Below are 27,571 nucleotides of genomic sequence, written 5' to 3'. Positions count from 1 at the left end.
AAATTATGAAAATTAAAAATGTTAAAAATACAGTATTATATATTTGTAATTATTTGTAATTTTTTAAAGGAAAATGAGGATCAGTTCAGCGTGTTGCAGCTTGTAGGCATGGTGAGAGGTGTTGGAGCTGGAATGCGCTACCTTTCGGAGCGGAATTTCGTCCATCGAGACCTTGCTGCCCGGAATGTTCTGGTGAATTCAAACCTGGTTTGTAAGGTGTCTGACTTCGGCCTGTCACGTTTAATGAGGGGTCTGGACCACAACATGCCCACCTACACTGCTTCACTGGTGCGTTATGGGAAGATTTCTGTAAATGTGCAATACAAAACACTATTAAATGTTCAAAAGTGTGGATGTGTGGGAATTCCTTTCATTTTCAATTCCTTGCAGTGGTGTGTCTGTTTTTAGGTCTAGACATCTTTGTTAATTAGCGCTGTCATTGCGTTTGCTCCAATTACTGTCTCTGTCTTTCAGGGGAGTAAGATCCCTGTGCGGTGGACAGCTCCTGAAGCTTTCCAGCATCGTAAATTCAGTTCAGCGAGTGATGTCTGGAGTTTTGGGATACTCATGTGGGAGGTCATGTCATATGGAGAACGTCCATACTGGGACATGAGCAACCAAGAGGTGAGCATTATAGATTTTACAGTCACATTTGCTTTTATCCCATGCAGTCACAAAGCAATTATATAAACAAAATGTACACTAGAGGGAGTTATTAGACTGTTTGATGAGCAGTTGCATAAACAACCCACAGTACACAGTGTGTGTGTGCAGTTCACTGCTTTGGATTTAAAGTTTTCAGCAGTACTGTGAGCGTGTGACATTAAGCGGATTTTAGTGTATTTTTTTAGAGAAGTTTACAGGCAGCTAGAAATTTCATGACCTCAATCGGTGCGCATTCACATGTCAACCAAAATACAACATTTAATGACTATTTTTTCAGCTGTTTTAATTCCAGAGTTATTTTCCCCAGTCTTTTTCTTCATGGGGATTTCAAAGGATTATTCAATAAAGAGCTTTAAGACATGAACCAAGGTGACTAACACAAAGCCTTTAATTTGCAGCAAAAAAGTATTTGAATGTTTAAAGGTACTACTACTTCTCTCTGTTTATGTATATGATGAGTCACTCAGGTACTGGGATACGTTTCAGTGGTTGGCGTCTGTCTAGTGCTCTAGATTCCCTGAATTACCTGAATACTTGCAATACAATACAATACTTCCCTGAAGTAAGGTGACGGCGTCCCGTCAAGAAGCTACTATCACTACCTCAATCACACATGAGCACACAGGTCTTTTGCATCTATACACTCTCACCGTCCTTCTCAGGTGTACGCTGGTCCGACATAGGATCATTAATACTAACTCACCCCGAGGGCGGCTCTATAGTCTTCCAACACTATCACTGTCTCTACGGTGGTTCTTTTGAGCATAGAATCTTTAGTACTTCTATTACTACCTCAATCACACATGTTACTACCTCAATCACACATCTTTTATAGTTATTACTATAGTAGCTACATGCAAGTCTTCTTCACTGTGATTTGTTCTGGTGATTGGTTTGTAATTATCTGAGCTTGTCATATGACTGTTAGTTCTACTGTGTTAAGCACTTTTTGGTTAATTTAGGAATGTTTGGAAATGTAAACTGATATTTCCTATGAGGGGAAATGAATCATATTTGTTTTGCATTGTTGCACTCTGTTACCAAGTATTTCCATAACACCTTACTAAATGAGTTTTATTTCTCATCTGATTTCTCTTTTTTTTTGCAGTTCTTGCTGGTTTTCAGTTCCTCTTTCCTCAAAATCATTGTCCATTCCTTTTTTTGTATTTCTCTGTGACTCATACAATGTTTCCCTAACTCCCCTCTCTAGGTGATGAAGGCAGTGGTCGATCAGTACCGTTTACCTGCTCCGAACGGTTGTCCCCCGGCTCTTCACTCTCTAATGCTGCAGTGCTGGCAGGCCGACAGGCAGGACCGGCCAGGCTTTGACTCTCTCCTGTCATCCCTTGACCGTCTCATTCGCCACCCTGCCTCCCTAAAGGCAGAACACAGCCGGTGAGATGCTCAAAACTACATTTAGCACTTTTCATTACTATGGAAACATTGTGTTTTATCTTTTACAATATTCTCCTCTTTCTTAGTCCCACCCAGCCACTCTTAAGCCCCACCCCTACTGACCTCTCATCAGTGTCAACAGTCGGTGATTGGCTAACAGCTCTAAAGATGGACAGGTATAGGGATGCGTTTGAGAGAGCACAGTACCACAGTCTGGAAAGTGTCAGCATGCTCACTATGGAGTAAGTTTAAACACACTTTTCACACCACTTACAATGTCCAACATATTACATATCTGTCTGGAGAATGTTCAATTTTGCTTCATTTTTTGTGGCCTTCATTTCAGTGCCCTTACCACCATCTCTAATTAGGGGCCAAACACCAAAGGTGCGGAGGCACCAATTGTATCTGTTGGCGTTCTTATTATTTTTATTAGGGGCCAAGCACTGAAGGTGCGGAGGCACCTATTGCATCCATTGGCATTCTTATTATTCTTCTTCCGTTTCTTCGTCCGCCATGGACGTCTAGTTTCTGGGCAACACCACCAATAGATACCAATTTTGCCATAGTCAGGCAAACTTCCTGTCCGCCATCTTTATTTTCTTTTAAAACCTACTGTTTCGAACTTCCTCTAGACCGTTTGTCAGATTTTCACCAGAATGGAATCGTATCATCTCATCTCCAGACCGTACCGACTAAAAGTTATGGATTTCGTGTCGATAGACAAAACTGTTTTTGTATACCACTGCAGCAAAGTTGAGGCATGATGCCAAAATGACTATTCAGGCTTTATCTCTACAATGCCTTGACATATTGACACCAAACTTGTATGTGTCATTGTCACCTCACTCTGACCACACCACATAAATTTCGTAATTGCGCCACCTATTGGTCAAAAGTGATAAACCATTAAATCATATTTTATTGCTCATCGCTCAATTGCTTATTGTTGCAGTTTGAAACTTTGTCTGAAACTTTCAGCCATGTTGGTATGTCTTATCTTCTTCTTTGTGCTTGGCCCCGATAATTGCTGTTTGCAGCTATATTTATTTATTTATTTTGTTTAATAGCATTCTGTGATGGACATTTGTAACACTTTTGGACTTTTGTAACACCTTTTTTTAGCTAATGTCACAGCTAGCATTTATGCATTGTAAATACACCCAAGTGAATCATATTTTCTTTTTTCTTCTTCTTTATTACACATTACATCTCATATTTCATCCCTGTCTCTTTGGTAAACAAGTGCATAGCTTTGGGCAATTATTATTATAATTTTATATATATATAGTGTATATATATATATATATATATATATATATATATATATATATATATATATATATATATATATATATATATATATATATATATATATACTGTGTGTGTATATATTCTGGGTTTGAAATTAAAGCCTGCCTAATGCAGGTGGATTTCAGCAGTTGCCACACAAACTTGTTTCCCCTCACTCACTCATAATTTGCTCCAGATGAAAATTGTTGGTGTTACAGGGCTTGAATTTCAGCGTGGGATTGAGTGTATTGCACATAATTTTACTCATTCCCGTAGTATCAAGTAACTACTTGTACTTACTGTAGGGTTAGGATTAGTTTTTGGTTTAGAGTTAGTTGCATGTAATTATGCGTCATTTGTAGTTATTACTATAGTAGCTACATGCAACATATGTGACAATGACAATAAAATTAAGTGTTCCCAAAATAATGTCAAAAAGCCGGTCTTGGCGAGAATTCGCGTAAACACAGTCAGTTATGAATAATTTCAGCATCATTACTCCAGTCTTCAGTGTCTCATGATCCTTCAGAAATGATTCTGTTATGCTGATTTGGTGCATTTTGTCTTATTACTGTTATTATCAATGTTGAAATCAACTGTTTTGCTTAATATTTTTGTGTAAACCATGATTCAATTCTTCTTCAGTATTCTTTAAATTAATTGAAAATCTTTTCTAGCTTTATAAATGTCTTTACTGTCACTTCTGATTAATTTAATATGTTCTTGCTGAATTAGAGTATTAATTTCTCTTAAAAAAATGAAATATTGGTGTATTTTATTTCCATTCTTTGTTTATATTAGTTTCTAAAAGGTAATTAGTCTTATATATTAATAAAATAAATACAAAATTATTTTATTCATATTTTAAGATTAAATGTATGGATCTGGGACAAGAGTAATATAATAAAATCTATACATAAAAAAAACGTTTTAAGTTTAACTTTTCATGTTTCTCTCTTTATCACTCAGGGATGTTCAGGCTCTCGGAGTGAATCTTCTCGGTCATCAGCGGAAGATCGTAAACGCAGCGAAGCAGCTCAGGACACACCTCACTCAGGGACATGTGGAGGTCTAATGCTTCCTACATCGTGTTGACACAGCAGTGCATGCTGGGAGATCTATCCCACAAGAACACTGGAATAGAGACGAGGACGACAAAAAGAGCCTTGAGTGAAAGGAGAGTTTTATGAATTATTCGCCCATCTGTTCCACCCCTTGCTGAACTGTTGTCTTCCACATTCTTCTTTTGCTTACTCCTTCAGTGTTACACTACCTCTCACTTTCTTACTTATCAGTTCATTACTTGATGCCATTCAGTATGAACTTGCGCCTTAAGAACACAAAGCTCACAAAGAGAAAGCTCCTTCACAATCAGTATTTTGCATTGTTTTCCAGGAAAAATATATTTTAAAAAATATATATTTTGACAGCTTGTCAATTATTTTTACCCCTTTTTAAAAAAAAAAGAAATGTGTAAATATTCCTTTCAGAAAATACACTACCATTCAAAAGTTTGGGTTCTGTACGATCTTTTAATGTTTTTGAAACATTAAGCTCACAAGGACTGCATTTATCAAAAAATGCATTACAAAAATGAATAATGTAAAATATTATTAAAATATAAAATAACTATTTTATATTTTAACATATTTTAAAATGTATTTTATTCCTGTGATACAGTCTTCAGTGTCACATGATCCTTCAGAAATCATTCTAATATGCTGATTCGCTGCTCAAGAAACATTTATTATTATTATCAATGTTGAAAACAGTTGTGCTACTTCCTATTTTTGAGGAAACCGTGACACATTTTTGAGGATTCTTTGATGAATCAAAAGGTCAAAAGAGCAGCATTTATTTGAAATAGCAATCTTTTGAAACATTATAAATCTCTATACTGTAACTGGTTTGATCAATTTAAGGTGTCTTTGCTGAACAAGTATTAATTTCTTTATCTATTCAAAAAAATGAATAGATACAATATAGAAACAATATTTTCTCATTATATACTGAAAAAAAATGCAAATGAGTCAATCCATTTTGTGTTATGGGTGCTATTTTTACTGGAAAACAAAAGTATTATACAAAAATAAGACATTTAGAAAAAGAAATGTTGCACTCTATGCTAAATGTATGGCTGTATAATATCATACAGTATTTACAGTAAGTTATTCAGAGACAAACAGTGAGGTTTTTGCATTTTGCGAATATAAAGCATACACAAGGCCACAGTAGTTCACTGCTTACCTATGACTAAGACCTGTGACGTTCTATCTTCTCACCTGTGACAATCATTTCACATACAAAGGCACATCTGTGCTACTGTGAGGCCATTGCCTTCACCCATCCTAGTCCTGTCCACTAGCAGGTGTGTTTTTCTACACCCCGCAAATGATGTAGCATTAAGAGACACTGTAATATATATGAGCATTGTGAAGTAGGTGTTGCAGTAAATGTGATCTACAATTACTGGCTGAAGTGAAAGCGAGAGATGTGCTCCGTGTGTGTGTGTGTGTGTGTGTGTGTGTGTGTGTGTGTGTGTGTGTGTGTGTGTGTGTGTGAGAGAGAGAGAGAGAGAGAGAGAGAGAGAGAGAGAGAGAGAGAGACACATTTACATTACGGATGGAACCGTTTAGTGCTGCTGAAGTAAATCAAATTGTGTTTGTGCGTGTGAATGGATTCATCTGTAAAGAAATATGTAAAAAGGGAGTGTATGATCATGTATATTTGAATCTGTTTGATTGTACAGTTGTTCACCACTGTTCCACTACTGTTCAATTTTGTAAAATATATATGATTTTGTTTAAAGATGACTATTGAATTTGTTTGGATTATCTTCAAGCTCAAAAAAGTCTGTTCTCATAACGCTGCTGAAATGTCCCTCTTGTTTCCCATAAACAGCACAGGGTCAGCAATATGACAGCTATCAGACACCGATCAGTGTGTGTCAGCTTTACCTGGATGTGGATGACATACTAAGAATGAGATCGGAGTATGATCTGATAGGGGTAATGGACACAAAATTCACACATACACAAGTAAACTACCTTAACTGAAAGTGGGTTAAACATGCAGGTTTTTTTTTTTAAAGAAATTAAAACTTATTCAGCAAGGATGCATTAAACTATGGAAGCTTGTTTCTGCCACTGAATATAAAGTAAAAAATGTAATTGCGACTCTTTAATCTCACAATTCCTACTTTTTTTCCTTGCAATTTCTCGCTATTGTGACTTTATTTCTCAGAATTGATTCTCTATTACCTTTTGTATTTTTTTATTCCGTGGTGGAAATATGCTTCCATAATAAACTGATTAAAAGTGACAGTAGAGTTTTTTAAGTCCTTATGATAGTTCATACTGTACTATCTCTATATGTTGCAAAACAAAAGCATGCACCCACTTGTTTTTGTTGCTGAAGTCCTACACTGTAAATTATAGATGATTATTCGAAATGTCGCACATATTGTAGCATATAGATTTGTGAAAAGCATCCTGCAAAGACTTAAATGCAAAAATAACCAAAACTCTAGATTCATGCTACACTTTGACCTTATTGAACTTAACTGAAACTGTTCATTAAATCAATGCAACAAAATAAGTTGTTTGCAAACATTTGTGGTAGGCAGGATGAAATCACAATAATTTGCACACAGAAATCTTACAACATCTCAACATAAAAAACAACAGTTGTAACTCCCAAAAGCAGTCAAAGTAAAACACATGCCTTGCTTACCAGGCCGTTCTGAACCTCCAAAATAACATCCAGCAAATATGTGCTTTTTTAATGCAAAACAACACATGACTAAGTTAACTGGAGGAAGAAAAAAATAACATCCATTACTTCACAACATGCGGTCCAACTAACATTCTATAGATAGTATCCCATAATGCGTTTTTGAGCCCTTTACACAAGCCATTTAAAACACTATTGACCAACCATTATGACTCATGTACCTGACCATCAAACAATTGTCTTTTGCACTATCAAAACTCATCTGAAACATATTATTTACGTTAATCGATAGCATTTAGCCAAATGTAAAACCCTTTACAAATGTATACATTCAAAGTTGATATACAAAATATATCAGGTTTCATTTATGTCCCTACTGACACTGTTCTCTTGGTTAACCAAAACACTTATTTCTTCTTTGTGATGTAAACATACAATTAGGCCTTGTTTTTTTTACGTCTCTAGTGTTTGACCACTATGTATTATGCCTTAAATGACCCTTTATTACACATCCACTCTCTGATGTTGTTTTTGCCTATAATGTCCGCTTAATCCCAAATTTTATCTGCATGCTAAAAACGTTTAAAAAAAATTTTAGTAAAAGTGTGCTTTATGGACACAATTGTAACCAGTAGGAAACTACATAATCAAACATTGGTAATCTATTGCTGCAACATTGAGAGGGACAAACTGGAATTAAACTGGTCACGTGACTATTTACATCATGTAAAAATCTTCACCTGAACTCAAGACCAATTATTTAATAAAATAATATCAAATAAAGATTTTATGTGGAAAAAGGAAATATTTTTAGATTAACTCGAAAGTAATTTTTGGTCATAAATGTTACCGGTGAAATTATATACCGAAAAACAAACGAAATATTTATGTAATTAGGCCTACTCGATGGTTAAAACAGTACAGTACACCGTGTTTCGCTCATTCTGACAGCGTGACGGACTTTTTGTGGTAGTTACCACATGAAAACGTCTGCTTTGGAACGAAAGCCTACGTGCAAAGCATCATTAGGCGACCTGTTGGTGCGCCAAAACATGTGGTATGTCCTGTTACGTTGAAAGACGTGAAAACAATTACGAAAACCAGTTTATACCTTGATCTGGTGGGGTGGTATCTGTCTGACCAGTCCTTCGCCACATTACTGAGATAAGAAGTCTTGTAGCCTAGTGTGTCACTGGCCAACAACAAGGAAGACTCTTTGGTTTTATGTGGATTTAGGCCTGAATGATCCAGTGTTCAGTGGAGGAGAACAAGCGCTCATTGATCGTACAGTGATCAGACGTTGGGACATCAAAACCTACCGCGTTTCCATTAAGGTGAATGTTCCGGCCACTGACGGTTGTTTTGAATCATCTGGAACATCCTGGTATTCCTCAGCTGGTTTGGAACAGGTTTGCAGTTCGTTTATCTGACACAGTGTTTTTAAAAGTGTTGACTGATATGGTTTTGTTTCAGGTAGCTTACTCAGGTAAAGATGATGGGTGAGGACCGGAAAATATGGACCACGGACCAATCTCGAAACTCCATAGAGGTACATAGTGAAAGCCCCTTTAAGTTTTTCTTTAAACCCAATCAAGAAGACTACTTAAGTTAAATAAATAAAAAGTAATCTTAAGGATTTGTTTAAAGCTGGTATTTAAAAGAATCTTCACCCAAAAATGAAAACTCATTTGAGCTCCAAACCTGTATGAATTTCATTCTTCTGCTGAACACAAAAAAATATATTTTGAATCTTATTTTGTAATGAAAACGTTGATGGACCCTAATGTCTATCATTGTATGGGAAAAAATACCCCAAGTCAATGGGGTCCATCAACTGGTTACCAACATTCTTCAAAATATCTTACTTTGTGTTCAGCAGAAGAAATATGGTCATAAAGGTTTGGAACTCATTGGGCTCCTAAACCTCAGAGTCCTCTTCTATTGTCCACCTGTGTGAGTGACGTCCTCCTCCCTCCTTTCTTGGCTCAGCTAAAAGTATAAATACTGATGTCAGACTGCTTATTTTTCTATTGTACACTGACATTCAAACAAACATGCTATCCACCAATTACTAAAAATAACATTGGAATAACGTATTAAGGATTTCGTAAGGTAGGTGAATATTGCTTTGAATGCAGGCATCTTGTAGCAAGTGCACAAATAACTGATTATGTTATGAAAGTGGATAGTCTTTTTCTGCATTTTTTATTAAATTTGGCAGACGAATTGTAAAATAATGTTAATGTAAAAATGTGCTTTGTTAATTTGGTTCTATTCAAAAATATTATTATTATTAGTTGTAGTACTAGTTATTATTATTTAATATAGTAATATATATATATATATATATATATATATATATATATATATATATATACATACACATACATACACATGCACATGTGTTTGATTACATTGTACAAAAACAGTTCATTAAAGTTTGCATAATAATAATTTTTAAAAGAATCGTTATATTTAAAGTATACTACTGATTATAAGTACTGTTGAATGACCCGATGAGGAGGGAAACCGCTTCACCTGCATGTTAATTTAAATATGCAGAAATTCCTAATGCATTTTTGAAAATAATCTTTTTCTGTGGTTTACTTTTTTTTCTGTCAGTCTTTTTGGTCTGACACTCCTCCAGAAATCATGTCACCAGCCATCTCCAGAACTGCTGCAGGAGAGATAAATCACTGGTGGAGCCAACTGAAGTTCCGCCTTCAGCATAGAAAAGGATGGAATGAAATGTTGGATGAGACCTTTCTCATGCAGAACAAAAAGTGAATAACTAATTATTATCAATATAATTAATTAGGCACTGCATTTGCATTTCAAGAAGGAAATGCTAGTGATTGCAAGGCAGTAAAAGAATAATGCTGAAATTCTGATAAGTTTAGGATTTAGATTTTGATTCTGTAATGTCTGTAATAATGTAACAGTGTTAATCAAAAGGAGATTCAAGTTTAATCTTAAATATCTTCTTTTTTTATTAATTATTTACTAAATGTAGTCATTTCTCTTTCTGTTTTGCAGAGTAAATGACATCCCCCTGTTTTCCGCCACTAAGGAGAATAATGCAGCCTGCATAAGGAAACTGCTTGACTGTTCATCTACAAATATCTTTGAGAGAGGTAAACCACAGTTTTTGACATTATTTGCCATTACATAACTGGCACATTGACTGCCAAACACATCTGTCACTGTGTGTGCGTTCCAGGTGAGCTTGGAGAGACGGCTCTGCATGTTGCTGTGATGAATGATAATTTGGAAGCGGCTGTGGCATTAATGGATGGAGCACCTGAGCTCATCAACGAGCCTATGTCCTCTGAACTCTACCAAGGTTGTTGTTTTAAAAAATCGAAATGTTCCTCAAACATTAAAAAACAAAATTTGATGTAAAAACTATTTGTGCTAGAGGATCTCATGGATGTATGCTGTGATTGACAGGTTTAACAGCCCTTCACATTGCTGCAGTTAACCAGAATGTTAACATAGTCCAGGAGTTGATAACAAGAGGGGGTGATGTGGCAACACCCAGGGTCACGGGCATGTACTTCCGCAAAAGAAGAGGAGGACTTCTGTACTTTGGTGTGGTGGATGTTTCTGTTCTATTAATCGTTTTTAGGAATTATTTTATTAAAGGGATGCTTCATCCATAAATGAAGACTCTCTCCTCATTTACTCACCCTCATGCCATCCCCAATGTATATGACTTTCTTTCTTCAGATTACACTAATACATTTTTTAGAAAAATTGCCACTCCACACACAGCAATTGTGACGTTAATCTCAGTAGATGAATGTATCACTTCAGAAGACATTGATTCATCCACTGGGATCGTTGTGTGTGGTTTTTCAAGCATCAACCTATCGGCACCCATTCACTTGCATTAGTTTGTTTTTATCTGAAGAAAGAAAGTCATACATCGAGAATGGCATGAGGGTGAGTAAATGAGTATATTATTATTTTTGGATGAACTATCCTTTTAATTAAAAATATGTTAAGTTGAAATGTAGATGAGCATCAAGAGAGATGACTATTACTATTTCCCATGACTGTTACATACATACTTATATAGAAACATTAAGAAATAAATTGTTTAAATGTAGGTGAACACATCCTGGCATTTGCAAGCTGTGTGGGAAATGAAGAAATCATGTCCATGTTGATAAAAGCTGGGGCTAATATTCGGGCCCAGGATTCCCTTGGTAAGAGAAAATAACTCACTGGCCTAGTTAAATATTTTACTCCCAATTTGACATGTATATCTGCATATGTGTTTGTAACTTTCTTTCTCTCATGAACAGGTAATACCATCCTGCATCTGTTGGTTTTGCAGCCCAATAAAACAACTGCATGTCATATTTTTGACATTCTGATGTCACAAGATGCAGAACTGGACCCTTCAATCCCTCTAGACAAGATTCCCAACTACAGAGGCCTCACACCATTCAAACTCGCTGCCAAGGAGGGCAACCTTGTGGTGAGAAAGAGATCTTTTCATGCATCTCTTCCAAAAACATGCATCTTTTCTGTCACAGGATTGCAAAGTAACATTTTGCAGCTTTTAAAGAGCATGGGCTAATGTTTTGTGATGCTGCACAGGCCTTCCAGCACTTGGTTAACCGCAGACGCATTATTCAGTGGAGTTTTGGACCACTGACCTCCAACCTTTATGACCTTACTGAGATTGACTCCAGGGAGGATGACCTCTCAGTGCTTGAGGTTATTGTCAGCAGTCCGAAAAGAGAGGTGTGTAAATGTGTGCAGGACACATTACAGCATATCAAACAGGCCTTGACAAAGAAGAACAGGAAAAACTCAGCTTAAACATTAATGATAATAAATAACTGACTAAGCCAAAGTGCTTTAGCTGGGGTGTTGTTAGTTCATCTCTTAACTAAGTGCTTTGTGCATCGTCTCTGTCTCAGGCCAGAAGGATTCTTGAGTCGACTCCAGTGCGACAGCTCGTAAGGCTGAAGTGGAATCTGTATGGGAAACATTACTTCAGGTGCCAAACTATCACATACTATAAAAACACAGCATTTAGGAAGTTTATCTTTTTATTGAATTAATAAACTATAAATAATTACAGCTGTTTCAGGGTACGTTTACACGACAATGATGTACTAAAAACAGAAAGGTGCGTTTTTCGTGACTAAAAAAGCTTTATAAAGAAACACCTCAAGCCTATAGTTTTCACAAATTCAAGTTTTTGTAGTTTACACAGAGAAGATAACGGTATCATTTTCAAAAACCCAGTCAAAGGTTTGCATTTCAGGCCCTCAAAACACTGTTGTCGTGTAAATAAACGACCAAAACACATACAAAGTTTCCAGTTTGTAGTTGAAAATGGTGTTAAATAAATATGCCGATTTTTGGCTATTTTAACTGGTTTAAATCAAGAAATCATTACTCTAATATCTACCTTTCTTTAATTTCTTTGTCTTAAAAATAAATGTACATTTGTTTTTATCCAGATCTACTTGCATTGTAGTCAATATACACATATTAATCAGTTCATGCATTTCCTGGGAATTGTGTGCTTTACTGTTTAAGCTATAAATTGTATATTATATCAAATGTAGGCCTAATATCATGAAAATATAATTATGTCCAAAATGTAGTGCAATGTGACATGTGGAGGTTTAAAGGAACATTGTTATGTTGTCATTGTCCTACCTGAATGTTTTTTCTTTTCTGTTGAATGTAAAAATGGCTTCAAGCTTTTGCACATATTCAGCATTTTTTCTGATTTTTATCAGAAAACATTTCACTTTCATAGCAGTAGTGTGCTATGAAGCCTTACACAATATATGAACTGATGTTTATAATTTCAGTCAAACTAATGATGTTGCCCTATTTATCTGTTTACAGGTTATTAATGCTGGTGTACCTGCTGTATATTAGCATATTCACTTTGTGTTGTATATACCGCCCCCTGAAGGACATTCCTGAGAATTACACCAAAGCAGACAACGACAACACCATAAAAATACAAAAAAGCTTTCAGGTGTGAAACATGATTATTTTTATATTTCTGTATGTCAAAGCACTTTTATATATGTTTGCAAGTACCTCATTTCTGTGTGTGTGTGTGTGTGTGTGTGTGTGTGTGTGTGTGTGTGTGTGTGTGTGTGTGTGTGTGTGTGTGTGTGTTTAGGAGAGCTATCAGTCCTATAAAGATCACCTGCGTTTAATTGGAGAAATTATCAGTCTCATAGGAGCCATCGTTATTCTGCTGATAGAGGTCAGCAAAATTTCCCCACACAACTCAGCCTGACTTTAAAAAATATTATGCTATGAAATTTAAAGTATTATTGGTATTATGCCAAAACACTCATACCTTACGTTGAATCATTTTCAGATTCCCAGTATTTTGAAAGTGGGGGCTAAACGCTACTTTGGCCAGTCTGCACTTGGAGGCCCCTTCCATGTCACTTTGTGAGTTTATTTTGTTGCAAAGTCTATTATCACAGGGGTTTTCAAATGGGGTCCAAGAACCCAACATGTATCACAATATACTGTAAATATACATACATTTGTTTTGTTTTTTACGTCATTTAAATGGCAAAGCTGAATTTTCAGCATCATTACTCCAGTCTTCAGTGTCACATGATCCTTCAGAAATCATTCTAATATGCTGATTTGCTGCTCAAGTAACATTTCTTATTATTATCAATGTTGAAAACAGTTTTTCAGGAATCTTTGATGAATAGAAATTTCAAAAGAACAGAATTGATTTGGAATATACATTTTTTGTGACAATGTAAAAGTCTTTTTTGTCACATTTGATTAATTTAAAGTGCGATTGCTGTATAGAAGGTGGTCCATCACTAGAGGATAATCATATTGGAGGGTTTGGCATCAAAATATTTGAAAACCCCTGCATTTTTGTTGAATGAAATCAGTTTGACTCACATCCATTCACTTATACTGAATTTCCCTGCATTTCTGCGGCAGGATATGCTACGCGTGTCTGGTTGTGATTTTGTGTGTGATGCGCACCACTGGAATGGCAGGAGAGCTTGTGCCGATGGCTTGGGCTCTGGTTCTCGGCTGGTCCAATGTTATGTACTTCGCCCGAGGTTTTGAGATGCTGGGACCCTATGTCATTGTGATTCAGAAGGTGGAGCATTTTGCTGAGGCAGCCTCTCACTGTTGTCGGTTTGTAGACCCAGCATAGCTTAATAATGTATTTGTGTGGATGTTGTTTTGCAGACAATATTTGGAGATTTGACAAAGTTCATGTGGTTGTCTCTCATCTTCCTCATTGGATCCTCAACCGGTTTGTTCAAATACAGTTGCATCACCATATATTAATGCGCAGTGCTGGGTAAATTGCTTCCAAATTGTAGTCCGTTACTGATTTCAAATTACATGACGATACAATACAATTGGACTACTTTTAGATTACTTTGGAATAGGATAAATTTGTACCAATTTGAAAGAAAATATGCCATTTTTTATCATCAACAACATTAAACATTACATTACATTACATAAGGGTTTCCTGGGGTTTGTGAAGGAACTACAAGTTGATAAACCCATTAAAAACATAATAGACCTTAGTCAGGGGTAGCGCCATATTCCATTTTTTGACAGGAATGAATATGTGGCTGTGAGGGAGAGAAGTACGTCGTGTGATCTAGTGATCAAGGACCTTTATCCCTCACAGCCTCGTTTTCATCCGCATTGAATATGGTGTCTATCCTAAGGTCTATAATCTAATTACAGGTACTTCATTTTTGCAATCTGATTACGTAATACAAATTACAAATAATCAGTTACTACCCAGCACTTGTAGTGTCACAAATAATGACTTCCTTGTCTCCTTCCTCAGGCTTGTGGGTCTTCTACATGACTCAAGAATCTTTAGCTTTACCGCCCTACCGCTCGTTCCCCATCACCGTCTTCACTCAGTTTGAGCTGAGCATCGGTCTGATCGACTTGCCAGTGGACCACACTCTCTACACACATCCAGTTGTGTACTCTGTTCACATCTGCTTCAGCGTGGTCTCTTACATCCTCCTGTTCAACCTCCTGATCGCCATGATGAGCGACACGCAGTGGAGGGTCACCCAGGAACGTGACGAACTCTGGAGGACACAGGTCGGTATTGTAGCTAGACTAGTTCAGTCGCACATTTATTGTTCTGGAAGCATGTTGGGTGAAAATGGGCTTCTCTGTTCACAGGTGGTGGCCACTACTCTGATGCTGGAACGGAGGCTACCACTGCGCTTGTGGCCTAGACTGGGTGTCTGTGGCCTGGCGTTTGGCCTTGGAGAATGCTGGTACCTCCGGTAAGGACACCCGGAATCACAAATTCAATACAAAAGCATCACGGAAAGCTCACATTTTTTGTCTTATTCTTTCATAATATCTCTGGATTCCAGAGTGGAGTATCGCAATGATCTATTGGTGCAAAAGATGAGACGCTACGTTAACGCATTCTCTAAGGATGGAGAATCAGCCAAGGAGAAGGAGGAAACAGGCAAGAGCGACAGTGGAAATGATCCAATGCCTGAGAGAAACATGGTTAGAACCAAAAGGAGGCCACATAAATGCTGGCAACTCATTCGCCAGAGTATAGAATGTGAAAAGGAAGAAAATGTGGATAGCCCGGATTTCAAGTACATCTAAAAATGGCCCAAGATCAAGTAGAAATGTTTAGGTGAAATGACATTGCTAATATTTAAAGGGTTCCTGTTACATTATTATGTATTATTTTATTGTTTAATAATATGCAAACATATAGGTGTGCAACATCAATATTGTTACATATAAAGGTGGAAGTTTAATTAAGAAATACAAAAAGAGACATTTCAAAAAGAATGTATGCGCAGTTCAGTACATTATCATGTGAATATTAGCCTTATTTAGTGCAAATAAACAAGCTTTGTGTAAATGATCAATACAGTTAGAAATGAGTACAGTTGTAATACAAATAAAACTATTCTAAAAAGTTTCTACAAATGTATTTTCTGCAATTATAATGCTTCATGGCATGCTTATGGACCAAATGTCCCTATTTCTGATCTTTAGAGAAAAGATAATTAGATTAAGTGTTGAGTTATGATATCCAGATGTATAGTTGGTTTTGATTGGTGTAGTTGATCTTCTGACATCTAGATCTTCTGACAGATGTACTGCAAATATAACTTGCACTGAGAACGGCGCCAGCTCCGTTCAGGTGGGTTATTTGCAGCCAGAATGGCACAATTTCCAGAAGAGGAATCATTTTCCCAATATCTGTGTGCATACGGAAGAAGCATAGTTATTAGCTACTAAATCACATTTAAACAAATACATTCATTTCACAATCATTGTATGTTTTTGTAACCATATGATGAATTATTCATGGTGGCTTGAAGGACAAGGTGTAAAAGTTTATTTCCTATTTTTAATTTATATTTTTCTGCTGCAAAAAAAAAAAAGGGCAATACATATATATATAATACATTATATCCATATTATTATTACTGTCCACTTAGAAAACTTAATGTTGAATATAAACTTAAACATTTTGGTTACAATAAGGTCTTATTTGTTAACATTAGTTAATCCATTAACTAACATGAAATAACAACAAATATTTTTACAGCATTTTAACCTTTGTTAATGTTAGTTAATAAAAACATGTTCATGTTAGTTCACTGCATTAATGTTAACAGATACAATGTGTATATACTTACAAATGTAATAGTAAATGCTGAATTAACTAATATAAATAGATGCTGTTGTAGTATTGATCATTGTTAGTTCGTGTTTACTAATGAAGTTAATTAATGTTGAAACTTCAAAACCTTATAGAAACCGTATTGTAAAGTGTTCTGAACATTTTTTTCCGCCTTTTCAAAAATCATCGCCCCCTCCAGGCCAAGGGTTGACACTGCATGCTAATTTTTGTATGCAACCATTTCCCGGGTGTGTAGGGAAAAGCAATTCAGAAGGAGACCAAATGGATAGATTTTTTTGTTCTTTTTTGGGGGTTGAAAAATTATTGGAAAAAAAATCATCCTTTAAGGTAACCGACTTAGGTAGTAAAAAAAACAAAGCATTTTTTTTTTTCACATTGCCCTTCAATGTGTTTTCAGTCACATTTTTTTTCCCACCTCACTGTCAATACAGTGTTGTTAATCCATGTCCATTCATTTGTCCCCACTTGACTTAGCCCAATCCAGTAGTCCAAATTCCCTTTCCTGCTCAGATACATCTGCAGAGATGAGATATTGTCGAAAGGCATAAAAATACATTTAAATGAGATTCACTCCTGTTAGTTTTAATTTGACCATATTTACAGAATTACTGACCTGCACACGTTGATTAGTAATGACGGCAAGATCTCCTCCCTTCCTCTGGCATTCCTCCCTGCTCAGCTGCCAGTTCAGACGGTTTTGAGACATGAAGTAACAAGTATTCTCGAACCTCGACCAGCCCTTGCCACAATCACTGCACAGATGCCCTGCACACATACATTTAAGTGGGGAAACAAGAAAACTCTGAAGTGACGTAAAAATAAGTTGCATATGAAAAAAAATAATTTTTGTAGACAACCGTATGGCTGTTGTTCACAAACTCACGAGTATCTTCAAGAGGATGTTGTTGGTAAACCTCTTGGCATTTATTCAAGCTGCATTCCTGTTCCGGTGGAGACCTGTTCGTCTCCTCTACCACCTGACATGGCTGCGTCCCAGTCACTGTTTATGACATAGAGGAACAATGTTACAGCACACCTGACCTCTAAATAAATAACCATTTCCACCAAAATACCATAGTTACTAGACTTATCTTTTTGTACTGTAAAGTCATAATAATGTAACATCGAGATCTTGAAACAAGAAGTTAGGGCAAGAATTTTTTTTTACAATGTTTGTCAATGTGTGTAACTTTTTTATTTTGATCACATTTTTCTGAAGGTAAATGCTATTTTCTTTTAATGTAATAATTATAACCCACCTATATTGTTCTAAGATCTGCACCCAATTGTGATGCATGAAAACATACTGAAAAACATTCAAAAATTATTCTTAAAGGGGTGGTATAATGCCCTTTTCACAAGATGTAAAATAAGTCTTTGATGTCCCCAGAGTGTGTATGTGAAGTTTTAGCTCAAAATACCTCAGATATTTTTCATATAGCATATTAAAGTTGTTACTTTTTGAGGGTGAGCAAAAACGCACCGTTTTGTGTCTGTTCCTTTAAATGCAAATGAGCTGCTGCTCCTGGCACAGGGGGCGGAGCTACAACAGCTTGTGTCCTTAGCAGCTAAGATTACCTCACACAGACATGCACTGAAAATTTCAAAAACTTTTAGCCTTTTATGTTCAAACTGGATTCAGACAATGACGGAGAGACTCAAGAAGTGACGACATGTAGAATGCAACCGAACATTTCTGAATGGTTAGTTGATGAATGTAGCTTAAGTGTAGTTATCTTCTAGTCATTGATTAGCATATTCTGTCTTGATAATCTATAAATCTTGTTCCCGGGGATGGGGTTTATGTAAATTCTAGGGTTGGTGATGTCACTAACCCTGGAGGAATGTCATGTAGTCCCTACCAGCCGATTGTTGTAGTCCTTAAAAAACAATTTCTTTAAAAGCAAATATCTCCCTTTGCTCTGAACTTTGAGCATTGTAACATTGCAGATGTTGTTTATGCTCAAACAGCAACATTACACACTAACTAAAATTAGAAAAGTGAAATCATAATCAACCACCCCTTTAATCATTCTTGATTATGGTACAACGGGTCTAGACCACTTTTAAGGAAAATGTCTGTGTTTTTTTTTTTGTTGTTGTTGGTTTTTTTTTGTACAAAGTGTATTATGATAAAGTGGTTTTAATTCAATCATGGAGTAACACAAATTAATAAATTAAAAAAAATGTTAGAGAATTTGGGATACTACTCTGGCCAAAAAAAAAAAGACTTTTCCTGTTTTTCATTTCTTTTGGCCTTTTATAATGTTGCAATTATATACTGTATTATTATGCTATAAGTTATATATAGTAAAACACCATAATGAACACCGATTGACCATTTATTGAAATATTATTATTATTATTAATAAAAGTAATAATAATATTAATAATAAAAACTAAAGTTAGCTTATATTTTGTTCGTTTAGCTATTGTTGACACAAAGCTTGTTTCCAATATCAAAAACGATGTAGCGTTTTGACCAAATTAACCCAAAGACAATAAAAGAAGTTTCTAAAACAATAGCCTAGGTTCCGAGTTCTAATAAAGACAGTTATACTTACACTTAATTAACAGTGCAAGGAGCACAATCAGCAACAGCACGCAGATGACAAAAAGAACCAGTGAAATGATGCGGTAAACACGAACCTTCCGGTAAATATCAAATGGTGCATCTGGAGAGAAACATAATACATCCTGTCGTTACATGAACCGTCAAAAAACAGAAGTCAAGAGGAGTGTAATAACATCATTCATCACCTGAATCCGGCGGCAGCTTTTTCGGCTCAGACTTGCCGCCTGCGTACTTCCCGAAATTGCACAGTTTTACGTACATGTCTCTTTAATGCAGCGTCTAGACAGAGTTTGCTACTGTAGTGCGCACTTAACCGCAGCTCGGCTACAAACACAGACACACACGACGGGTGGGTTCGACCGCGCGCGCAGGGGCTTTAAAGACGTTCATCCGTCACTGTAGCAACAGTCTGATGACGACGCTCCGTAACACAATATCGGCTCTGTGTCCTCGTGTGCCCTTATGAGACCTTGAAGCTCTCTCCGGACAAAATAAGATACCCGCTGTCCTTCAGAGAGCAAGATATGCAGCTGTGTCCCAGATATGGGTTTTACATTGTGAACTATGGTCATACAAAAGACTCATATCAAATTACAGAGCAATCTATAATTTATGCATGCCTGCTGGGCCATGGTAACAGATGTTTCTAACGAGAAACCACTGGGTTGGGTATAATCGGATGCTGCTATGAAGCTACTGTTTAGTATTAAATGAAGCACTACTCACAATGTTCCCACAAATATTTTTTGGCACAGGTATATATCTAAACTGTAAAAAAACGATGTTGGTCATTTTAAAGGTAAAGAATATGCTGCCGTAAAAAACGGTTTTGGTTAACTGCAATGGCAATTAATTAACATGACAATTTATGTAGCCCAGTAAACGTTTTTTGTATTACCCTAATCTAAGCACTACCACTACAACTCTCAATATTCTATTCTAATATATAAAATCTATTCTAATATATAAAATAGTTTTAGCACAGGTACAGGAAATAAATCTTTGAGTTGGTTCTCCCAATTTGCTCGCAAAAGAAAAAAATAGTTTCATGGTATTTTGCACTAGAATGCAAATTTAATGAAATATAGCAACATTTTCTTTCCATCTCATTATTTTCCATCATGTTCCTTCGTGCTCCAGGGATTTCACTGCGGGAAAGGGGACATTATGAAGTTCACAACTGATTTATATTTCCTTTAAGATTTTTGTGTTCTAATCTACCGTCACCTACATGTAAATGCCACTTTGATGCATGCAACATTTACATAATACATGAGTTGGGTTTTTGTAACCGCATCTACTTTTTACTGTAAATTTAAGCGCTTTTTTTTCCCTTTTTTTTTTTTTTTTACAGTGTAGACTATTTATGTACATCTTCTGCATACCCTTTTACCTTGACATCAAAATATCTGTTTTTGTTCCTCTATTTGGCCTTTTTTCACTTGTCCTGTTTTAGACCAAATAGACATCTGGACTCCCTATCACACATTTTTGTATCTTGTGTAATATATCATACAATGAATAATGCACATGAACGCCCGAAAAGAATATTCATTTACAAAAATACAGCATTGTTTTGTGAATACTTCTGTATTTTATAATTTAAACACGTACACAAAACTTTAAAGAAATCAAACTCCTGGCATTTTATCATTAAATGAGTGCTTTTATTCACTTTATTAGCAATTAATTGGCCTAAAATTTGCAGTGATAGGAAAATGAGTTTTGATGATTGAATAAAAAGGGTTTTACCTTTTTTGACTGTATAAGAGCGGATTGAAGAGGGCGAACCATACACATGTTCAGATGGGTTAGTGAGAGAGGAGTAAACATTCCCTTCATCTACGTCTTCCTCGGCGATGTCAGTTGGAGACAATGCAGTTTAATAGAAGAACAGTTAGATTTGAGAAGAGAACTAGAGAAGTCTTCGTGATTTGTATAATGACTAATAACAGCTTGTTTACTGCCTATATAAAAAAATATTTGAATAACCATTTTACCTTTTGTCTCCTCCGGCTTCTTCTCCTCATCCTCTTTTTCCTTTCCCTCCTCAGCCGTTGGAATCTCCTCCAACTCCACTTCTACTTCTGTCTTGCTCGCCATGGCTTTTTTTCTGTCTGCCAATTCCCTTGAGTTTTGTTTTCCTGACTAATTTGTCAGAGGTCCCAGTAGGTGCAAGCTCTTTAGTTACTGGTTTAATCTCCTATTGCCTCAACTATTCTGAGGACAAATCTGACACAGTTGTAACAGACAAGCTTCACTTTTAAATATGCTGACCTGATGAGAATTCTATCACACCAGGATAAATCTGAACATCACACATGATCATTTGTTTTCCCGCAAGTTCCTCATTACTCCGGCAAGCTGCCACGATATCCCTCACTTCTCTCTTTTTCGTACTGTCAGATTGAATCAATCCACTAATCATGTCTCATCCTAATGGAAATGAAATTCAAACATATCAAACCCGAGCCGCTCTTTAAACCTTCTAAGTTTAAGTGTTAAATGTTAAATATGTTTAAAAATTGCTGAATAGGATAAATAGTGGACAAGAATGAATGAAATCTGCACTAAAACAAATGCTTTAAACATTATGCACAGACTCATAGACAAGAAAGAGGCTAAAATATTTTAAAGATTTGTTTTATATGCACAAAAGTTATCGATAATACTTTACAAAAAAAGAAAAACAAGAACAAAAACCTATTTTCATTACATACAAATGATGCGCTCCTGGGAGAGAAAGAGAAATCAATACTTGCTTACTCTACTACTGTGTTTAAAGTTTATCTCTGTTTTGACTTTCCATTTTCCCTCTTTCTCTTTAGTGTCTCTCAATTCTCAAGTCCCAATACTTTATTGCCAAGAATCTGTTTAAAGAAACATATAGTTTCCCCCAAAATACTGATAAATGCAAACAGCACCCTTTAGTCCCCATTATGAACAATGCCCCCTGTAGGTACAATGTATTGAATGTGGGATAATAGTGGTAAAATAATGTATCATCTTTCTCTCTTCTTTCTTCCTCCATCTCAAGCACCGTAAACACTCTCATTACTGTATGTCATGTACAGGAACAGGTCTTCCTCCTGGTGTTCCTAAAAACAGACAGAGCTGGTCAATTTAGATCAGAAATCATATTTTTAAATTCTTTTAGTTTATGTTTAAAATTGTAATAGTAAAAAGTGTGTGGATATAGACCACAGTTCAAAAGTTTAGGGTCAATAAGATTTATATTTAAAGAAATGTATACTTTTATTCAGCAGTGACACATTAAATGGATCATACATTTTTTTTTTTTTTTTATCAACATTGATAATAGTAAGAACTGTTTCTTGAGCAGCAAGTCAGCATATTAGAATGATTTCTTATGGATCATGAGACACTGAAGGCTGGAGTAATGATGCTGAAAATGTAAAAAATCTATACATTTTAAAATATATTAAGACAGAAAACATATTGTTGATATTTTTTATTAAATAATATTTCAGCATATTACTGTTTCACTTTATTTTTTATTAAATAAATGCAGCCTTGGTGAGCATTAGAAACTTCTTCAAAAATCATTCCGATCCTAAAAAAACCCAACTTTTAAATGGTAGTGTATATATATATTTAACTATTATTGCCCTTTTTAGCTTTTTTTATTTATTATTCGTGACTTTAATAATCATGTACCAAATAAAAAAGAGCATTATATATTAAAGGCCATTATATGATTTTAAAGAAATGTATTTAGAATTTTATGAAGGTCAGGATTATGTTCCGTTTAGTTGTTTCAGTGTCACACGCATTTTATTTAGTTCCTTTTGTTTTCCCTGTGTATTTATAGCCCTCAGTTTGTGTTCTCGGTTGTCTGTTCTCGTCTGTGCTTCGTGTTGTGTTTCTCCCGCGTGTTATCTTCTGAGTGTTGCTGATTTATTGTTTATTAACAGTTTACTGCTGCACAAGATCCAGCTTCAAACTCATCCTTGCTGCAATGAACACCCTTTGCTAATAAAGCTGAGTTTCTAACTCGGCACTAGTGAAGAGGGGTGCTTGAGTTACCTCATACACTGCAGACAGCGGCGAGCTGGATGGAGGGAGGGAGTTTTTTACGAAAAAGAAGAGCGCTTCTTCCGGCCTCATAGACACCCGCTGTCTGATCAGGAAGCAGAGCTGGCCGACTGGAAGAGAAAGTGGAGAGAATGTCAGTCTAATCAAAGCTGAACAGTATGTAAATGGTTTCATTTCTTCCTCAAAAGGAAGACTGGAATAGGGAAGTTCAGAGTCAGAAAGGGTCTCAAAAAATGAAAATAAAAGAATTTACTGGCATATCATTATGCAATGGACAATCATGAGTTGAGTTAAATTCCCCTGTAAATTTACAGAAATTATGTAATACACAGTCTGGATTTTAATAGGGAAATGCTTAAAAGTCAATGACTGGATCATTATTGCAGTGATTATTATGTTTCTAGCATGTTTGGCAACAGTTGTGATGGAGTGTGTAGCTTTTCATTTCTTAAGCAACCATGTAGGAAGACACCTCTTGATGGAAATAAATGTTGTGATGTTATTTCCATCAAGAGGTGCATCAATTTTTGGTCAAGATTTTGTATTGACAATGCAAGAGTCGAGCACTCTATAAAGTTTACTCCAGCACATCCCAAAGACTTTCAATTTTTTTAAGTTCTGGACTCAGAGGTGTTAATTCAAGTGTGAAAATGATTCTTCATGCTCACTGCCAACCATTCTTTCACAATTTGAGCCTGAGGAATCTTGACATTGTCATCCTGAAATATGGCCATGATGTGTCTTTCACATGGTTGATTAAGAAATGAAAATCGGGTTAGGGTTAGAAAAACAGTTGCCAAACATACAGTATAACATTGCTAGAAACATAATAATCACTGGAATAATAATCCAATCGTTGACTCTTAAGCATTTGCCTATTTAAATTCAAACGGCTAGTTTTTTTGTGGTTGGGCAGTGTGTAATGTTGAGGGCATGTGTGAAATAAGAGCTGTCACCTGTGAGGTCTGAAGGTACAAGGTATTTCTTTTTGTCAAGTTCAGGAGCTCGTGACCTTGCGGCTCTCTCCACAATTATCTAAGGAAACAAACAAATAAATATACAACTCTCCAAAAACCTTCCTTTTAGAGCAATATAATATTAGTTGAAAATGCTGTCATCTCTCATGTCATTCCAAACCTGCATGACTTTCTTCTGTAAAACATAAAAGAAGATATTTTAAGAAATGCCTTAGTATTTTCTTGTCCATACAATGGAAGTAAATGGTCACCAAAACTGTTTGGTTACCAACATTCTTCAAAACTTCTTCTTTTGTGCACCAGAAGACAGAAATACAAGTTTGGAACAACATGAGGGTGAGTAAATTATCATTTTTGGGTGAAGTATCCCTTTAAAGCTTTGAACCGTCCTGATAATGTAACTGAAATGTATTGTTTTTTATTATGGTTTTCAACCATGAAACTGACTGGAATTTTATCCGGATGTTTGGCACGGACTCTCTCCCCCTCCGCTCTCCTGATCTCCAGTGGAACACTTCGCTGATACTGGCTAGACATCTGAGGGCCAAACACACATGGACAATAACATCAACATTAAAATATAACTAACAAAACATTTCAGGGTTCCTCATTTGATCTGCCTGATTAGTTATTGTCATTCAAACATGGGCAGAAATAAACACACTGTCAGATCTGCATATGATCATTAATAAAGCATATTTATTCTCTGAATCAGTCAATCCACTAGATGTAACAAATTGTTTATCTTCAAATGCTCTGGTCATTCTTCTGCCACCCCACCATGGGCTCTTCCTCTCCTTGCCCTCAGTCCAGATGTTGTTCACATATACTTCAGCCATATGTTAAAATTTAAACCATGTGTACATTTTCTACAATCCTAACACAATACAACAGCTAGATTTTTTAAAGTCACCATGAAATAAAAATGGACAAATCTTGGTAATGAAATATTGCACTATTTATTAATGATTAAATTATATATCCATGCACATTCTTTTTTTTTTAAATTCCGTTCCCATCATAATCTTTAATCGAAATAATGCTCCTCCCAATTGCAGAAACTTCTCTTTTCTTCACTAATGACGTGTTCATTGGCGCGAGGGCGGGACAAACCTGTCACTCACATGACATCACAGAAAAAGCAAACCACAACCATCCAACGATCCAATCAATTCCCAACGGACAAAATCAAGTCCCGCCCTATATTTTTTCTTGTTCGAGAAGCCGTTTTACATGGATATGCATCATAATAGTAAAGGAAAAACTATTGTAACTTCCATTTCATGTTGACTTTAATAAAAATTTATATTATTTTAATGATAACTAACTATAAAGAACTATAACATAGAAAAGTCAAAGTTACACATTGTTTGCATTAGTTCATCGTCCGTAACTTTACGGAATGTTCTGCCGTTTCATTGAAGGTTGTGGAAAATGCTTCAGAATGTTTTATTACTGTGGAACTAGTAGGCAGACTAGGCCTAGTTTGTTATGTTTATATTCACTCAACCATCCACTTGTGCCATGGAGAGGAAAACAATACAGACATGCACACCCATCAATTACAACACAAATTAAATACTCGGATTTGACATTTTTGCGTTCCTATTTACTCTGACGTCTGAATAGCTGAGTGTGCAAAAGAAAATACCAGAAAACGCATCCAATACTGTAGCAGATGATCATGTATGCCAAAAATGACTCTGACCTGTGAGTGTCTTTTTTCTGTGCTCTAAATAGCTTCATTTTACTGAGCACTACAGTTAGCCTTGCACTAGACTTCTCACAAACATTACAATATGTTCACTACTTTTTTTGGTAGTCACTACCGTAATATTTTATAAAAATAAGAAGCCAACACGCTTGTTTAGTTGTGATTCTTGATGGTGTTGCGAAAAAGACGAGTTGCCACATGGAGTGCTGCATTGCGAAAACATGTCGTCCATAGTACTGGTCGCTCCTGAAACACTCACTATTAACACTCATAAACAATAACAATCTTCTGCCGTCAGAAAGTGCATGATACTGTGAGATAACTGCGCCCATAACAACTGCTGATGACGTAAGGCCGCGAGCTCACATGATGTGATATGACCTAGCTATTCCGCACATTCCTTGAACTTAATGCGGGCAACCGCGAGGTTGGTGTCTGAAACTTTGGTCAACCACAAATCCACGACCGTTTCCACCATGAAACTACGTTAACCTTATCCACATTAAACTGAGTGGATTGATCATTGCGGTAAACACACAAAACATACCTTGGACGGCTACTGATAGATTCAGCGAGAAGTCAAATGTAACGCCCGTCTTCCCCGCTTAGACAAAGATCAGATGCCCGCTGTAATTATGTTTCTCTCCAAAAATCAATAACTTTATATTATAAATCGCCTTCTATGTTGAAGATGTCGACTAGTCCACTTCTCCCACTAAAACAACAACAAATAATGTACCGCCTCATTCTGTAAAGTAACCAATGAGAACTATATAAATAGACTGACATAACGACTAGCCTTTTAGAAGAAAGGGAAGGCGGGATTTAAATGTGTTGACAGTGCTTCTATTGGGCAAAGTGAGCTGTCGCTCACGTGTACCCATAGGTCAGCGGAACCAATCAAAATAAAGCATAATTAGGCCAATGAAGAGAGCTCTACCGTGTTTCTGTGTTACGTGTCCGACGTGTCCTTTTCTAGGCAAAACCAGCATTTGATAGCAACCCAGGACAGAGACAATGTTTTTCTTTGACAGTTTTAAGAGTGACATTCGTTATTAACTTCCTAATTGTCTATTTAGCAGATAGATACATAAATAAATAGTTTTACTATTAATAAGTTAACTACAACCATCAAACCCGGCCAAAACAAAGTGACTAAAGTAGGCTAGAACACAACTATACAATATACAGTATACAGTTGTATACAACAATACTTGTATCTGACCAATGGCTGGCTTCATTATGCAGTGGCACTACAGTCATTACAGACTGACCCAGAAAGTGATGCACACAAAGAACATCCAGGGTGATACATGAAGGAGCAATGCAGTGTTCTACAACAGTGGATCTCGATCTCAACCTTTTGACTTTAAGGCCCCTTCATTGACCACAACGACAACATTTAAATGCCCCACCCCCACCCGAAGCATATTTATTATATAAAAACAAAATACTGATAA

The 27,571-nt window shown here is 36.1% G+C and overlaps 4 protein-coding genes across 5 annotated transcripts in view; 2 read left to right on the top strand and 2 right to left on the bottom strand.

Moving 5' to 3' along the window:
• ephb6 (eph receptor B6) overlaps positions 1–5,926 on the top strand; it is a 52,050-nt gene extending 46,124 nt beyond the window's left edge. The window contains exons 15-19 of the mRNA XM_081388135.1: positions 70–288; positions 475–624; positions 1,877–2,061; positions 2,148–2,303; positions 4,324–5,926. Coding sequence (XP_081244261.1) covers positions 70–288; positions 475–624; positions 1,877–2,061; positions 2,148–2,303; positions 4,324–4,429 — 816 coding nt within the window. The 3' untranslated portion in view covers positions 4,430–5,926. The remainder of the gene's footprint in view (positions 1–69; positions 289–474; positions 625–1,876; positions 2,062–2,147; positions 2,304–4,323) is intronic.
• A 3,812-nt stretch (positions 5,927–9,738) lies between these two features.
• trpv6 (transient receptor potential cation channel, subfamily V, member 6) lies at positions 9,739–15,396 on the top strand (the record flags this gene model as incomplete). Its single annotated transcript, XM_081389407.1, has 15 exons — positions 9,739–9,869; positions 10,123–10,220; positions 10,307–10,429; positions 10,537–10,677; positions 11,199–11,297; positions 11,397–11,572; positions 11,695–11,841; positions 12,021–12,100; positions 12,967–13,102; positions 13,253–13,339; positions 13,457–13,533; positions 14,053–14,218; positions 14,311–14,377; positions 14,933–15,201; positions 15,286–15,396. The coding sequence occupies 15 exons, from the start codon at positions 9,739–9,741 to the stop codon at positions 15,394–15,396; spliced, it is 1,908 nt and encodes a 635-aa protein (XP_081245533.1).
• A 512-nt stretch (positions 15,397–15,908) lies between these two features.
• Positions 15,909–21,638, bottom strand: LOC308705038 (snaclec coagulation factor IX/factor X-binding protein subunit B3). 2 transcript variants are annotated; one of them, XM_081389855.1, is made up of 7 exons: positions 21,365–21,638; positions 21,117–21,212; positions 19,354–19,464; positions 17,673–17,789; positions 17,403–17,554; positions 17,205–17,305; positions 15,909–16,341 (listed from the first exon to the last, which is right to left on the bottom strand). In XM_081389855.1, exons 1-7 carry the CDS (start codon positions 21,465–21,467, stop codon positions 16,218–16,220), a joined length of 804 nt encoding a protein of 267 aa, XP_081245981.1. In that variant the 5' UTR covers positions 21,468–21,638; the 3' UTR covers positions 15,909–16,217. The 2 variants fall into 2 exon arrangements, with proteins under 2 accessions (XP_081245981.1, XP_081245980.1); XM_081389854.1 differs by lacking the exons at positions 21,117–21,212; positions 21,365–21,638 and adding an exon at positions 19,550–19,952.
• A 353-nt stretch (positions 21,639–21,991) lies between these two features.
• LOC308705039 (gamma-aminobutyric acid receptor-associated protein-like 1) lies at positions 21,992–26,912 on the bottom strand. Its single transcript, XM_081389856.1, has 5 exons — positions 26,659–26,912; positions 24,845–24,934; positions 24,377–24,455; positions 23,412–23,530; positions 21,992–22,462 (listed from the first exon to the last, which is right to left on the bottom strand). Exons 2-5 carry the CDS (start codon positions 24,932–24,934, stop codon positions 22,397–22,399), a joined length of 354 nt encoding a protein of 117 aa, XP_081245982.1. The 5' UTR covers positions 26,659–26,912; the 3' UTR covers positions 21,992–22,396.
• Positions 26,913–27,571: the final 659 nt, after the last annotated feature.

This window comes from Scardinius erythrophthalmus, assembly GCF_964197995.2.
Source record: "Scardinius erythrophthalmus genome assembly, chromosome: 16".
Lineage (NCBI taxonomy): Eukaryota > Metazoa > Chordata > Actinopteri > Cypriniformes > Leuciscidae > Scardinius > Scardinius erythrophthalmus.
This window is presented reverse-complemented; position numbering and strand designations above follow the sequence as displayed.

Bases quoted from the DNA above. Each gene is read 5' to 3' on its own strand.
- LOC308705039 (XM_081389856.1), bottom strand. From the start codon at position 24,934: ATGTCTAGCCAGTATCAGCGAAGTGTTCCACTGGAGATCAGGAGAGCG. The intron at 24,456-24,844 runs GTCAGTTTCATG...TTGTTTCCTTAG, and splicing joins AACATCCGGATAAAATTCCA to ATAATTGTGGAGAGAGCCGC. The intron at 23,531-24,376 runs GTGACAGCTCTT...TTTCTCTTCCAG, and splicing joins TGTACCTTCAGACCTCACAG to TCGGCCAGCTCTGCTTCCTG.
- LOC308705038 (XM_081389855.1), bottom strand. From the start codon at position 21,467: ATGGCGAGCAAGACAGAAGTAGAAGTGGAGTTGGAGGAGATTCCAACG. The intron at 19,465-21,116 runs GTAAAACCCTTT...GTTTCTCTCCAG, and splicing joins CTCTTATACAGTCAAAAAAG to ATGCACCATTTGATATTTAC. The intron at 17,306-17,402 runs GTCAGTAATTCT...TCATCTCTGCAG, and splicing joins TTACTAATCAACGTGTGCAG to ATGTATCTGAGCAGGAAAGG.